The 13,426-nt window shown below is 41.1% G+C and overlaps 1 protein-coding gene across 3 annotated transcripts in view; it reads left to right on the top strand.

Annotated features, from left to right (window-relative positions):
- POU2F1 (POU class 2 homeobox 1) overlaps positions 1–13,426 on the top strand; it is a 122,796-nt gene that overhangs the window by 69,299 nt on the left and 40,071 nt on the right. For all 3 annotated transcript variants that reach the window (XM_066620133.1, XM_066620134.1, XM_066620131.1), the window contains 2 exons: positions 683–751; positions 13,068–13,162. In XM_066620133.1, the coding sequence (XP_066476230.1) occupies positions 691–751; positions 13,068–13,162 (156 nt within the window). In that variant the 5' untranslated portion in view covers positions 683–690. The remainder of the gene's footprint in view (positions 1–682; positions 752–13,067; positions 13,163–13,426) is intronic.

Genomic DNA, 13,426 nt, shown 5'->3' with positions numbered 1-13,426 from the left:
TGTAACATTTCCCCAAATGCAGTCACATACCATCAAGTCTAATATATTAAAAATAAAATATTGAAATGAATGGTGACCCACTGAAATTGGCTTGCAACCCACTTAGTGGGTCCCGACCCACAGTTTGAGAAACACTGTCCTAAACACTATCATTCATCCTCATATGCAGCTTAGCCTAATGATGTAATCCCATAATGGCAGCATTGAGATGGCAAAATAGCATGACTTTGTGCTGTTCAGAAAAGGAGCCAACAGCATCAGTGGAGGGTACAAAAGGATTGGCGGCATTGGGAGAGACAGAGGAGAAAGCATCATCAGATCATTTGGGAATTGGTTAAGAATGTCAACAAACACCTTAAAGTATATTTCCGAATCATCAATCAAATAGAATGTCTGTTACTTGCTATTTTTAATTGCAAGCACAGTCAATCAGTATTTATGGCATATCTTCAAAGGATGCCTTTTTTTCTAGCATCCCTTTGAATGACTGTTTCGTAGTGGTATGGTGATTTGTGGCTTAGATTGATTTTGTTATTTCCTTGATGTGTTCAGACAAATTTTGCTTGTCTGATGCTCAACATGTTGATCAAATGTGAAATTTCTTGTTTTGCATTATATAAAAGATAGTATCAATAGGATTTTCCAGCACTAATCGTTACTTTTATCTCTGTTTGTAATTCAGACTCAAGAATGAACACTCCGTCAGAAACCAGTAAACCTGTAAAAATGGAGAGTGGAGATGGGGATACAGGTAAGAGTAAAATGGTGCTCTGATCCGGCTTCTGGTGAAATTGTATGGTCTGGGGTTTTTTTCCATTTGGTTGGTTAAGGGGTGTGTACATATGCATACACAAAATAAATGTGGTACAGGCGTGCCATCATACCCATGGAGTTATTTTACGGAACACCCCCTCCCCCCACGGATACATGAATCCATGGGTATGGGGGATGCCTCCCCCATCCTCCAAAGAAGAGTGGAATTTCCTTCACTCTTCTTCATTTTTTTCAGCAAAACCAGAAGTGACGTTTTTTGGTTGCCCATTTTTATGCTTTTAAAAGGCATTATGAGGGCTGGAAAAGTCCGGAGAAGCCTACACAGACCCTCATAATGCCTTTTAAGGGCATAAAAAGTCACTTCTGGTTTTGCTGAAAAAACCAGAAGTGACGTTTTTAAAGCTGTAATCGTCATTCTGAGCCTGGCAGAGACCATGGGCAGGCACACGTGGCCTCTACTAAACTCAGGACCCGTTGGAGGGTGAAGGGAGCAAAGCTCCTCTTTTCTCCAGAAGGGGTGCAGGGAGGCCCCACAGATCCTGCAGATAAGGGAAACTCTGGATATGGGATCCACAGATACGGCACCCCCCTGTATTTGTGTTCCATGTAACAACTACATAGTGACATTGAGTAAATATGTAATAATAGTTAGTTGGCATCCTTCAGTCTCGGAAGACTATGGTGTCACGCTCTGAATGGTGGTTCTGGAACAGAGCGTCCTCTCCAGTGCGCGAAGCCTGGGTAAAGTAGGTATGGAGGATAGGCTGTTACCCATGCAGCAAATCCCCCCTCTCCACGTCGCTGAAATTGTCCAATGGAAAGGCAGAGGCCAATACGGTTGGTTCCAGCGGCGTCGCAGGAGTTGCCAGAACATGACTGTGTTCAGCCATGAACTGCCTCAGGGACTCCGGCTCCGGATTTTGCCTCGAGGTTGACTCCTGAAGCCTTTTCTATAACTGGATGTAGCCACAAGGCAGTGGAGGTTTGGGATCCGAGTTTTCCTTCTCTCAGATGAGCTGCCTTCCCAGGCTGACGAGTCCCATCTACCCGGTGGCTGTTTAGTCGCCTCTTACGACAAGTACAGCCAAACTGAGGGCCTATTCTTATCCCCAGCCCCCAGGGGAAATGTAGTAATAATGTAATGTAATAATAGTATGTATTAGTATGTAATGTAATAGTATGTAATGTAATAATAGTATGTATGAAATAATAGTAATAGTAGTAATAAGTGTTGTGTCATAGTGTCTCCATACATTTTGTTAATCCCCCTTAATCAGATTCTTCCTTATCCAAGCCATATTTTGATTCCTTTCCTAATTAGAAAGCCTGTTAGGTCAAGAAAGCAGTGGCACCTTTCAGCCTGTCTTGGCCACTTCCTGGCATTGTTATGTTGTTGGCTTGAACTAAAGCATCATGTTACCAGCCATGCTTTTTAAAAAAACGCATGTGACGTGCACACAGGGAAAAAACAATTGTATACATGGATGCCTTGTAATGGCCATTGGTGTGACTGTATAATTCAGTGATAGCAGGTGATGGTGCACTAAAATGCTAAAAAAAAAAATGGTGTTCAAATTGGGCATAACTGAATGAGCACATACATAATTAATGTAAACAGGGGGAGTTCTACAGCTAATTTTGCCCAGGGAGAATAACCTGATCAACACTTTGCTACTGCAACCCCTACAACTCAACACTCTCAAGCCTCACAGAAAAGGATAGGCCCTTGCTGGCCTATGCTGAGCCCCCAGTCTCCAATGAGTCTCTTACTGGAGCCTGTGCTGGCCTGACGCAACTGCTCTCAGCATGAGGGTGATTGTTCGGCCTCTTGCTTGAACTGCGCTCCAAGGGCTCCCTCCACTGCTCGCTGTTTCACATCTATGAAGCTGCAGCGGCAGCAAAGTAAAGGCTGGCCTTACTTTGTGCAAAGCCTTCTATAGGTGTTGAGCTATTGCAAGATTTTCATTCATTCATATAAGTTCCATCTCTAATATATTCATTTATGTACATTTATTCAAATTTTAAATGAAAATTAATTCTTTTTTTCTTGGCTCCTGACACATTGTCAGAGAGATGATGTGGCCCTCCTGCCAAAAAGTTTGGACACCCCTGCCTTAGGGCCCTGGGCCTTCCCCTTCCTGGACTATCTCTCTCTAATCTCCAGCTGGCCCAGACTTGGGGTTAAAGGGCCAGCATTGCTCCAGAGTAGAGAGGTTGTCATCCTATGAAGCAGCTAACCCTTTGCCTTGACAACCCAGAGGACAGTGGGAGGACCAGATGTACAGTCATGTTGGCTGTATGGTGCCAGTGGCTGCTTCCCTGCCAGGGTTGTAATGGGACAATTGGAGGCCCTGAGATGGTGGGACAAGTCCAGAAGCAGGCACTAGTGAAGGACCCCTGCTGGTTCCCTCTTATTTTCTACACAATTGATGGTGTAGTGATGGTGATGTATTGATGGTGTAGTTGGTTACCCATTGGCTTGTTGCTAGATTGAGCTCAATCAGGTTGGTAAGGACGGTTGGAGGTGTAAAACCTTTCCTTTGTTTTACAAAAGTTGTTTTTCCTAAACTCAGGAGTCTGGAAAGGTGGCTGTGGTCACAAAATACCAAATATGCTGTTCCAGCAGGATCTTAAGCTGGAAGGCTTTATCTGAATTTTGGTGGTATGAGAAATTCCTTCTACATTTAAGGAATAAACAAACCTCCATTCAGATTTGGAGTGTTGAGCCCTATAGATTAGTTAAAGGGGAGGTAATTATGTTGTTCTAATGAAAAGCGTGGCTTTCCTGGTCTGTGGTTCTGTGAACTTTTGCCTTTATTCCTAGAAAATAGCCAAGTTACTAGTCTGGTCAAGTTACTAAGGCAGGATGTAGCATCAAGTACATTCATTTAGATGTGTGTCTCCTGCACTCATTGAATTAACAAAAATAACTGAATGTGTAACAACCATCAGAAGTGTTTTCTGTGGAACAGAGGCAGAGTGATATGCTGTAACTTGTGGCATGGTTGTGGTGGTTGAGATCTGTGCTATTTCTTCATTGTTCCTTTTCTAACCCTACTACTATAGTACTATAGAGGGTTTTGGGGGACCTGTAGGTATTTTTAGTGCTGATTTAGTGCTCTTATTTCAGTATTATTGAAGTTAGTCAGAGCCATTTGCCTTGACAAGACTCCTTCATCTATCTATCCTTGAGATACTTTCATTGTTTTTATTTTTATCTTTCAATTCATATCCTTTTATTTGGCTACTTATGAGCTTAGTTTGTCACAGGTATACTCTCAGTGCTTTCTTTACCAGTAATATCAATACAATCTGAAATGTTCATTTTTTAAAAAGTCACCAGTGTCCTTTCACATGTAAAATTATTGGCTTTTATTGAAGCTGTCCAGGCATTGTGCTGTTTGGGTTGGTAAAGGGAAAGAAGCTACTCTCTGCATGCATTTGGGTTGCACCCTGATTTTGCATACACATCTGTTACCTACTGATTTTGCACAGCCATCTGTTCTTGTCCATCCTCTCCATTTTTCCAGTTCTTTTTCACATTATAACTGTGTCCCCTATTTCCTTTCCATTTTTCTCTCAATGACAGGCACTTTCTCATTTGACAGTAATTCCTTTCCAAGGTGTTTTTCTACTCTTTTGGTACAAAAATAGGTTGGATAGGAAGGACATATGTATCAGGTAATCTCTTCATGTTGTAATCTCTTCTTGATTAGGAAGCAAGATTTACAGATGTGTTTTATGAAAATGTTTCCCATTTCAGTTTAATTTTGTAGATTATTTCTCAGTAATTTTGGCTGCAATTCTAACCACATTTTCTTGCTAGTAAGCCCCATTGAACAAATAGGACTTATTTCTGAGTAGATCTGGTTAGAATTGTGCCCTTTGTAGTTAATTGCAATCCATCTATTATGTTTTTTAAATGTTCTCATGGTGAATAAAATGTACAAAAAGCCGTTAGTCCAAGTTTCAGGAAAGCAGGCTCAGCTTTCCTCTAACCCAGTGTTTCTCAAACTGTGGGTCGCGAGCCAATTTCAGGTGGGTCCCCATTCATTTTAATACTTTATTTTTAATATATTGAACTTAGATGCTGCCATGGTATGTGACTGTATTTGGGGAAATATTACAGATCTGTACTTTTAACAGACTACTATGTATATGCTTTTAACAACGATAGTGGGACTTATTCCTGGGTAAGTTTGGGTAAGATTGCAAAAAATTTCCCTGCTTGATGATGTCACTTCCAGTCATGTCATCACTTTCGGTGGGTCCTGACAGATTCTCATTCTAAAAAAGTGGGTCCTGGTGCTAAAAGTGTGAGAACCACTGCTCTCACCCAATGGTCTCAAACTTTTCCAGCCCACGGCTCCCCATTACATCACCTCACCTCACTTACCACCAAAATGGGGATGAAGGTGTTATAATTATACACTACAAACAAAAAAAAACAAGAAGAGTCAAACCTGCAGCAGAGCTGCCAGCACTCTGAGTTTGTTAGCAGCACACCTGGAGGGTTTTGGAAAGGGACGTTTTTTCTTTCTTGTAATGGGGCAAGAAGTGATGAAATTTGCTGGGGGAGGGGAAAACTTTGTTTTGTGTGTATCTGCTGATTGCAAACTGATGTGACACTGAGACCCAGAGACTGTTTGGCTGCAATCCTAACCTCACTTTCCTGGGAGTAAGTCCCACTGAACACAATAGGACTTACTTCTGAGTAGACCTAGCTAGGATTGTGCCCTTTGTCTTATAATAGCAGCCAACTTGGGAAGGGAGGTGGCTGAAACGGAATGGGTATTTTTATTTTTTATCATTTTTTGGAGACAAAGCTCGACTGACCAAGAGCAACTTTTTTTTTCTTTTTTGAAGGGGGAGGAAAAAGAGAAAAGTGAAGATCCTTGGTTAAGCTGTCACAGAGCCCAGTCCTAGGCAGGTCTACTCAGAAGTAAGTCCCATTTGAGTCAATGTGGCTTACTCCCAGGAAAGTGTGGATAGGATTGCAGCCACATAGAGCAAGATTACAACTCACCCCCAAAGTAGATGGGGGCATGCTCACACACACATACACCCCAACATGCAGATGCCATCCCTATTTCCCCCAGGCAAGACAGAGGAATGCAGACTGGGGCATTTGGACACCCCCTCCCCCACTAAGAGCAGGCTGGCTCCCTCCTTCCCAAGTGGAGGGAAGCACTGCGCTATCTGCATTTACTGGTGGAACTGTCTAGTGTCAGGCTTCACTCCCAATTTGGCGCCTGCCAGGAGGACACCACAAACAGCACGCGCCTCCCTTCTGACTGGGAGAGAAGTCTGAAGTGCAGCGCCTGATCAGATGCAGCACCTCCGCAGCCCAGCCAGCCTGCACTCAATTCGGTAGCAAGAAGCCCCGTGCTGACCACAAGTGCTGGCAGGTCCTCCCTGGAGCATGAGCAAAGCTAGAACCTAGAGAAGGCTGGCAGGCAACAAGATTCAGCAAGGGCACTGCATGTGTTTCCAGCCAAGCCTTCTCTAGTGCCAGAGGACACTGGAGAGGGCTCAGTAAGCACACACAGCGATGCCTGGCCAGCTTTCTCTGGGGTTGGGTTTCCCTCCCAGTATGGAGGCTCCTGCTCACCAGCCAAGCCTTCTCCAAACCAAGAGGGAAGCAGTCCTGCTTTGCACAGCGCTCAGTGCAATTGCTGGCCGAGCCTTCTCCAGACGGGGAGGGAAGCCCAAGCGCACACAGCACAGGAGGCTGGAATGGCCAGGCTGGTGACTTGCCCAATGCCAGGGAGGCTCCACCACCTCCCCCCACCATGTTTCACATGCCCTCCCCACCTCACACTGCCTCACCCACCTTGTTCACAGCCGCAGAAATGCAGCAAGTAGGGAGGCAGCATGTGCAGCTGAGCTGAGCAGCTACAGCCACCTCTCTCCCCAAGATGCCTGGGGATGCCCTTGGGGGCTTGCCCCGCCTCCTGACACACAGATTGAATACCTCAGCTCTAACCTGTTTACTAAGAAGTAATTCCATTGTGTTCAAATAGACTTAATTCTAGTAAACCTTTTAGGATTCCATATCAAATATACTTAGGATGTTGTATTGATGTTTATGAAATATTCCTAGCTGCAAGAATGGTTGAGCAGTGAAGTGTAACTTAGATGTTGGACAATTTATTCCCTTAAGTTTATTTATTCTTTTTCTCTGACCCTCCTTATAAGGATAGTGTTTGAACTTCTCAAGATTGATTTAAGTGAAAGAAATTATAGGTAGCTTTGAAGTCCGCTTTCTAATGTTCTGCAGTGTTTGAACTATGTGTCCAAGGATGCAGTGTACAAGCTTGCCTGCAAGTATGTCCCGTTGAATTCAGTTTGGTCTACAGTTTGGTAGACATGTATAGGATTGTACTGCAAGGCAATCAGATTTTCACTCCTATTTTCTGCTTCTGTCATGTTACATAGGATTGTTTAGATAACCAGCGGAATATGGCCTTCCCACTAGCCAAGTTAATTTTTATATAGATTATATTATTTGTGGGCAAATGTCTTTTGAGATCCACCTAAAAAATTCGACTGCATTCAGACTCCCTAGAATTGTTTGAGACTGTGTCTTCTTCCTAAACAATCACAAAGGACCATTGCTTTCCATGTACACCTGTGTGAATTGGGGGGAGAAAATGACCAGGAATTAAGCAGCCATTTTCAACCACTGTGTCACAGTGTGCACAGTTTCAACCACTATGCAACCCAGATGTGCCACAGAAATTTGGGAGAGGGTCATTTATTAGTAGGGCCATCCTATCTACACTTTCCTGGGAGTAAGCCACATTGACTCAAATGGGACTTACTTCTGAGTAGACCTGCCTAGGACTGGGCTCTGTGACAGCTTAACCAAGGATCTTCACTTTTCTCTTTTTCCTCCCCCTTCAAAAAAGAAAAAAAAAGTTGCTCTTGGTCAGTCGAGCTTTGTCTCCAAAAAATGATAAAAAATAAAAATACCCATTCCTTTTCAGCCCCCTCCCTTTTGGGGGGGGGAAAACTTCCCAAGTTGTCTGCTATTATAAGACAAAGGCCACAATCCTAGCCAACTGCTTAGCTCCTAGAGAAGAGCAGTCCAGTGTGGATGTGGAAGAAGGTGACATGAAAAGCCTATCCCCTCCTTCGTGTGTGGAGATGGAACTAAACAGAGGGCATCATCACCACCATGCTTGAAGCAGCTTTTAGCATTCTGTAGGTCAGATTTTGCCCATGGGTCACTACTTGTCAGTGCCTACTCTAAATGTCAATGAATGGAGGATATGAAACGTGCTTTTAGGTACTTTTAACCTTTGGCTTTTAACCTTCGGTAAGGTGCTTTTAACCTTTGGCAACAAATTGTGACCAGTATACTAGACTAGTTTGGATTGTATCTTACTTTTTTTTTTTTAGCAAGGTTTATTTATTTATTATAGATACAGGTAAGGAAAATCGGTTAGACTTAGAGCTGGGACTACACAGGTTACACATGAGGGTATTAGCCATCGATTACAACATACATTAATCCAACAAAAAAAATAAAAAATGATGTCTAAAAATGAAATTATTCATCAATACAAAAAATTATCATATTTGTTAATCTACTGATTAATAATTTAACAAAACAATCAATATTTTATCTAAAATTATCTATCCAATCATTAAAAGGCTTCAAATTTTTTACTTATACGCTCTTCTTACCACTAAACTAATATTTAAAATAAAATATTTCTTATCTGATTCTTGGTTTCTGATGTCGCATTTAAGAGGAATGTTTCCAGTTTAAATGGTAATACACACTTCAATACCTCTTGTAACAGTTTATGTATCATTTTCCAATATTTCTTTGCTTTTTCGCATATCCACCACATATAATAAAAAATTCCCTCAATTCTTTACTTATCTAACATTTGTTTGATGACCCAGGGTACATTTTTACTATTTTCTCTGGAATTAAATACCATCTATAAATTATTTTATATAATTTCTCTTTTAAAGAATAACCCTTTTAGTTATCTTAATACCACTTTAATTTTCACAATATTTGTGTTCCAAGTTTTCATTTACATCTACTTTGATTTAATATACTTAATGGAATACTCTTCATTTCTAAAAAGAATTCGGTCCATTAATATCTACAAAAGGAAAAAAAATTCTACTTGTTCAGCCATTTTCACTTTCTGTCTTAGTACTTCCTTTGTTCTCTGTCTTCTTGGTATTTTCCTTCTTGCTGCTCCCAGTGCTCCTTCCACTTCTTCTTTTTCTTCTTAACTCTCTTAAATTTCTTAACCCCTCTCTTTTCTTCCTTCTTTTTCTTCATTCTGTTCTTTTTGGGTTTAATCCAAAAATTCTTCCTCTTCTCGAAACAATGTGCTCTCTGAAAGTTCTCTCTTTTTTCTTCCTTAAAATTTTTAATTCTGATAATGACGATTGCTTTTTCCATCTCCTGTCTCATTTCAAAAATCTCCGCTTGTTTAGTTTCATCCGACATTTGATCCATTCTTTTTTCTTGTCTGTTATTTGTAATCTGTTCCTGCATGCTTGTCAGGGAGGAGTTTATTTGCTTCATTTGTTCAGATAGTTTTCTGACCTGTTGCTTCATTTCATTTCTGAAATCCCACAACAAATCCATTAACAAGGACTGGCTTTTACTAACATCCTTTAAATTTTAAATGCCATTCTTTCCAATATCAAATCAAGCCAATATACTTCTGACTGTAAAAAACAGAGATAAAATGGTCCAACAATTAAAAAAAAAACAACCAACTGTCAATATCTTGTTTCACCTTCTTGTAGGGCTAATTTCCATTTCTTATATCGAAAAAGTGTAAGTCAATATTCCACTTTCAGTCAATAACAATGTGAAATCAATCAAACAATTAAGGAGTCATCCAAGTCTTATTATCTTGCATCCCTTCTTCCAAAAGGGGGGGATCAGAAATCCAGGTCAATAACACTGTCAAATTAAGTTAGTATGCCTTTAAATGACCAGACCTGAATCGAGCCTTCTTGCTAGGAAAGCGAAAGTAAAAGTTATTTCAGCCTTTGAAGATTAGTTATTTATTTCCTTTCCATGCCTACCATTCAGCAGGGTGATCAGAATTGTGTCTTATGAGCGTAAAGAGAAAAGGAGATTCCATAAGTGTTCTTGTGTTAATCATCATGATGGAATATTAGAGTTTATCTGTTTTATAAATACAGGGAAATTTAAAAAAGAAGAAAAAGAGATTTTTCTGAGGACCAAACTAGATGAGGCATGAGTCACGTAATTATCCCAATGTGTTATTTCTCCCTGTAAATAGTGTATGCGGGGGAGGGGGGGCTGAATTGTTGGGATAGAGATAAAGCACTTTATTTCTGTATTCCTGTGTTCCTGGTCCAGATTCTTCTGCCACATGTATACACACACTCACACACACATACATGCATGCTATTTACAGGAGAAAATAATCAAAGAGCCATTGATGTGATTGAATTTGCATTTGGTTGGGCCTTCGGAATTGATCTTATGATCTTATGATCAACTGCAATCTTATACAATTGCAGTTAGATGAGTCTGGTTATTTAATGTTTTTGTCTCAAGAGTCAATGTGGGATCGTCTTTGCTTTCTCCTAAAAGCAAGAATCACCAGTGTAGGAAGTTTCCACATGGAGTTTCCGAATCACATACATGGTTGCTAACAGGGAATCTCAAGGCTTACAGGAGTGGTTCCCAAATGTATCTGGGTCATGGCACCTCTGCAGTCCTCTTCTTCCCAGCTGAGCTGGATGCCACCATCTTGGATCTTGTGAAATCTTGCAAGATTCAAGATGGTAGTGCCCAAATATCACAAGATTTCATGAGATCCACGATGGTGCCACCAAATCTCATGAGATTTGGGCACCGCCATCTTGGATCTTTTGAGATTTTGCAAGATCTGTGATGGCAGCGGCTGGGGTAACAGGTAGGAGGGGTGACAAGGAACACCGTGCGGTGCCCCTGTGAGTATGCTGGGCATCGCAGTGCGCACTTTGGGAAACCCTGGCTTACAGGATACCTGAAAATATTTGCCCCAGCTATTGATCAACTTCTTGTGATATCAGTGCTGTGTGGAATTAAAGTATAACCTTACAAAAACTTCATTTCACTCCATATTATCAGGTTGATGTACATTATCCATAGATCTAGCCTTAAGACAAGCTCTGCTGAAAGTTCTGTTAGAGCAGCAAAGAGTACCCAAACTTCATATAAATGTCAGATGCATTTCAGTTTCCATTCTTGGTCAGTTTCAGAAGAACATTTCCACAGTCAGCCTTTCTAAATCATGAAAGTTACAAAATATTAATTCACCCTGTAATTTTTTAATTTGAAAGTAGTAGTAGTAGTAGTAGTAGTAGTAGTAGTAGTAGTAGTAGTAGTAACAACAACAACAACAACAACAACAACAGGTATTTATATACCGCCTTTCTTGGTCTTTATTCAAGGCGGTTTACATAGGCAGGCTTATCCAAATCCCTTATTAAATAGGGATTTTTACAATTGAAAGAAGGTTCTCTCTTTCAAGAACCACTACATTCAGGTGTTTCAATCCGATCTGGCTTCACATTCTGGCCTCCATCCTCCCACGCTCAGAGCAGATGGAATAGCTCGGCTTCAGCTTGTCAGCTGCTTCAAGGTCGCACGGTGCCGGTGGCCTCGAACTGGCGACCTTGTGGATGTTATCTTCAGGCAGACGGAGGCTCTACCCTCTAGACCAGGCCTCCTGCCCATATGTTCATATTTGCTCACATGTATTTTTCTGATATCAGTAACAATTAACTACTCAGACCTTTAAAAGGAGAGAGATGTTTGATGGGATCTTTACCTTGGTGTTACAAATCTAGGAGATAAGCTTTGATTTTTTTGTTTGTTTTGTTTTGATAGAGGATGCTTTGGGGGATGATACTTTATCACAGGAGTCTCCAAACCCTGGCCCAGGGGCCAGATGCGACTCGTGGCCAGCTTCTATCTAGTCCGCTGCAGCCTCTGGTCCCTGAGAGCCTTTGGCCCACTCAACCAAACATGACCAGAGCAGCCTCCCCAGCACTCAGGACACCTTCTAAAGGCCTAAAAACAATATTTCCTAGTTTTCCCAAAAAACCAGAAATAACTTTTTGTGTCCTCTGAAAACCTTATAGAACTTTCCGATGGTTGCGGAGGCCCCCCCCCCCCCGCCCGGGCCCTCAGAACACGCTCTGGGGGCTTCCTGTGGTGAGCTGGTTCTGAGGTATTTACTCCTGTGTATTTAAGTAAGCTGCTTGAAAGGTGGGAGAATGGGGTCCATTTGAGTGTGTGTTTTATTTCTGTAGTGTGTGTTGGGGTCCATTTGAGTGTGTGTTTTATTTCTGTGGTGTGTGCTGGTGCTTGGAGAAGTCCTGGAAATTTGAGCCCATTCATTCATTTATTCATTCATCTAAGTTCCATCTCTAATGTTTTTATTTAAATTTTATATTTAAAATATTTTTTCTGGCCCTCAACCCATGCCAGATGTTTGATGTGGCCTTCTGGCCAAAAAGTTTGGTGACTCCTGCTTTATCACACCCTCTTAGTATGCATGTTTTATCCTTCACTACCTTTTCTTTAGACTGTATAAGTTAATTCCTATTCATTGGCTCTATTTAAAAGCCTCTCAGGGCACCTCCTGTTATGTCACCTAACTAAATGCTAGCTTGTCATAATACTTGAAATTATTGCAATTTTTATAGACAAATTATTCTTAGAGGGAAATCCTGCTCACAAGGAAATTCCTAATTATGGCAAACACACATCAGGAATGAGTTGGTATTAGTTGTTTTCTCTAAGTAGTTACCAGTGCCCTGCAGACATGCTATGCAGTACTCAGAAAGTTGACTTCCTTGTCAAAACTAATTTCAAGATGAGTAATAAAGTGAACAGAACTTTTTTGATTAGAAAAGGCACTTTCTGGGTGGTGTTCTGTGGAGTTTCCCAAATATAAACTGTAATCCAAGAATAGTAAAAAACAAACACAGGACTGGTAAAGGTTATTCTGTTTCAGAGAGTGGTAAAATTTGATCACAGTTTGGGAACAAAGCTACTTCCCATAGTACCTGGTGTTAGAAGAAGAAAAAAATCTGCTTCCTGGTTATTTTCATCTGATGCATGGATAGTATCATGAAGATTCCCTAAGGCAAGTGGTCATGCATGAAGTTTATTGACCCCAAATTATTTCTGCAATAGCAGCTGGCAACTAAATTGAGAATAAATCCAGAGAGTCAATAAATAAATGACTTTTGGAAATAATGTTACTTTTCTGCCTCTTCAGGCACACAGACAAATGGCCTGGACTTTCAGAAACAGACTGTGCCTGCCACAGGGGCAATCTCTACAGCCCAGGCCTTCCTTGGACACCTTCATCAGGTAAGACTTTTTTCCCAATTCTGAATCTTGGAAAGAGATGCAGAGGCTGTCTTCCCTCTTGGAAGAAGAGGTCATGAACACACAGAGGTGTGTAAGTTAGACATCTTGTTTTAATAGCTTATATTTAATAAATTTTACAATCCTATGTAAACTAGTGTAGGCATAGAAGAACAAAGCTAAGGGAAGAACTGCAGAGTCTTCTGTCTCTTAACATAGAAAGAGTGTGCTGGTGATGGTGACAGTATTTATATACCGCTTTTCAAC

Source organism: Tiliqua scincoides, chromosome 3 (genome assembly GCF_035046505.1).
Source record: "Tiliqua scincoides isolate rTilSci1 chromosome 3, rTilSci1.hap2, whole genome shotgun sequence".
NCBI lineage: Eukaryota > Metazoa > Chordata > Lepidosauria > Squamata > Scincidae > Tiliqua > Tiliqua scincoides.
The sequence above is the reverse complement of the archived record's forward strand: the minus strand, read 5'-3'. Positions and strand labels throughout refer to the sequence as shown.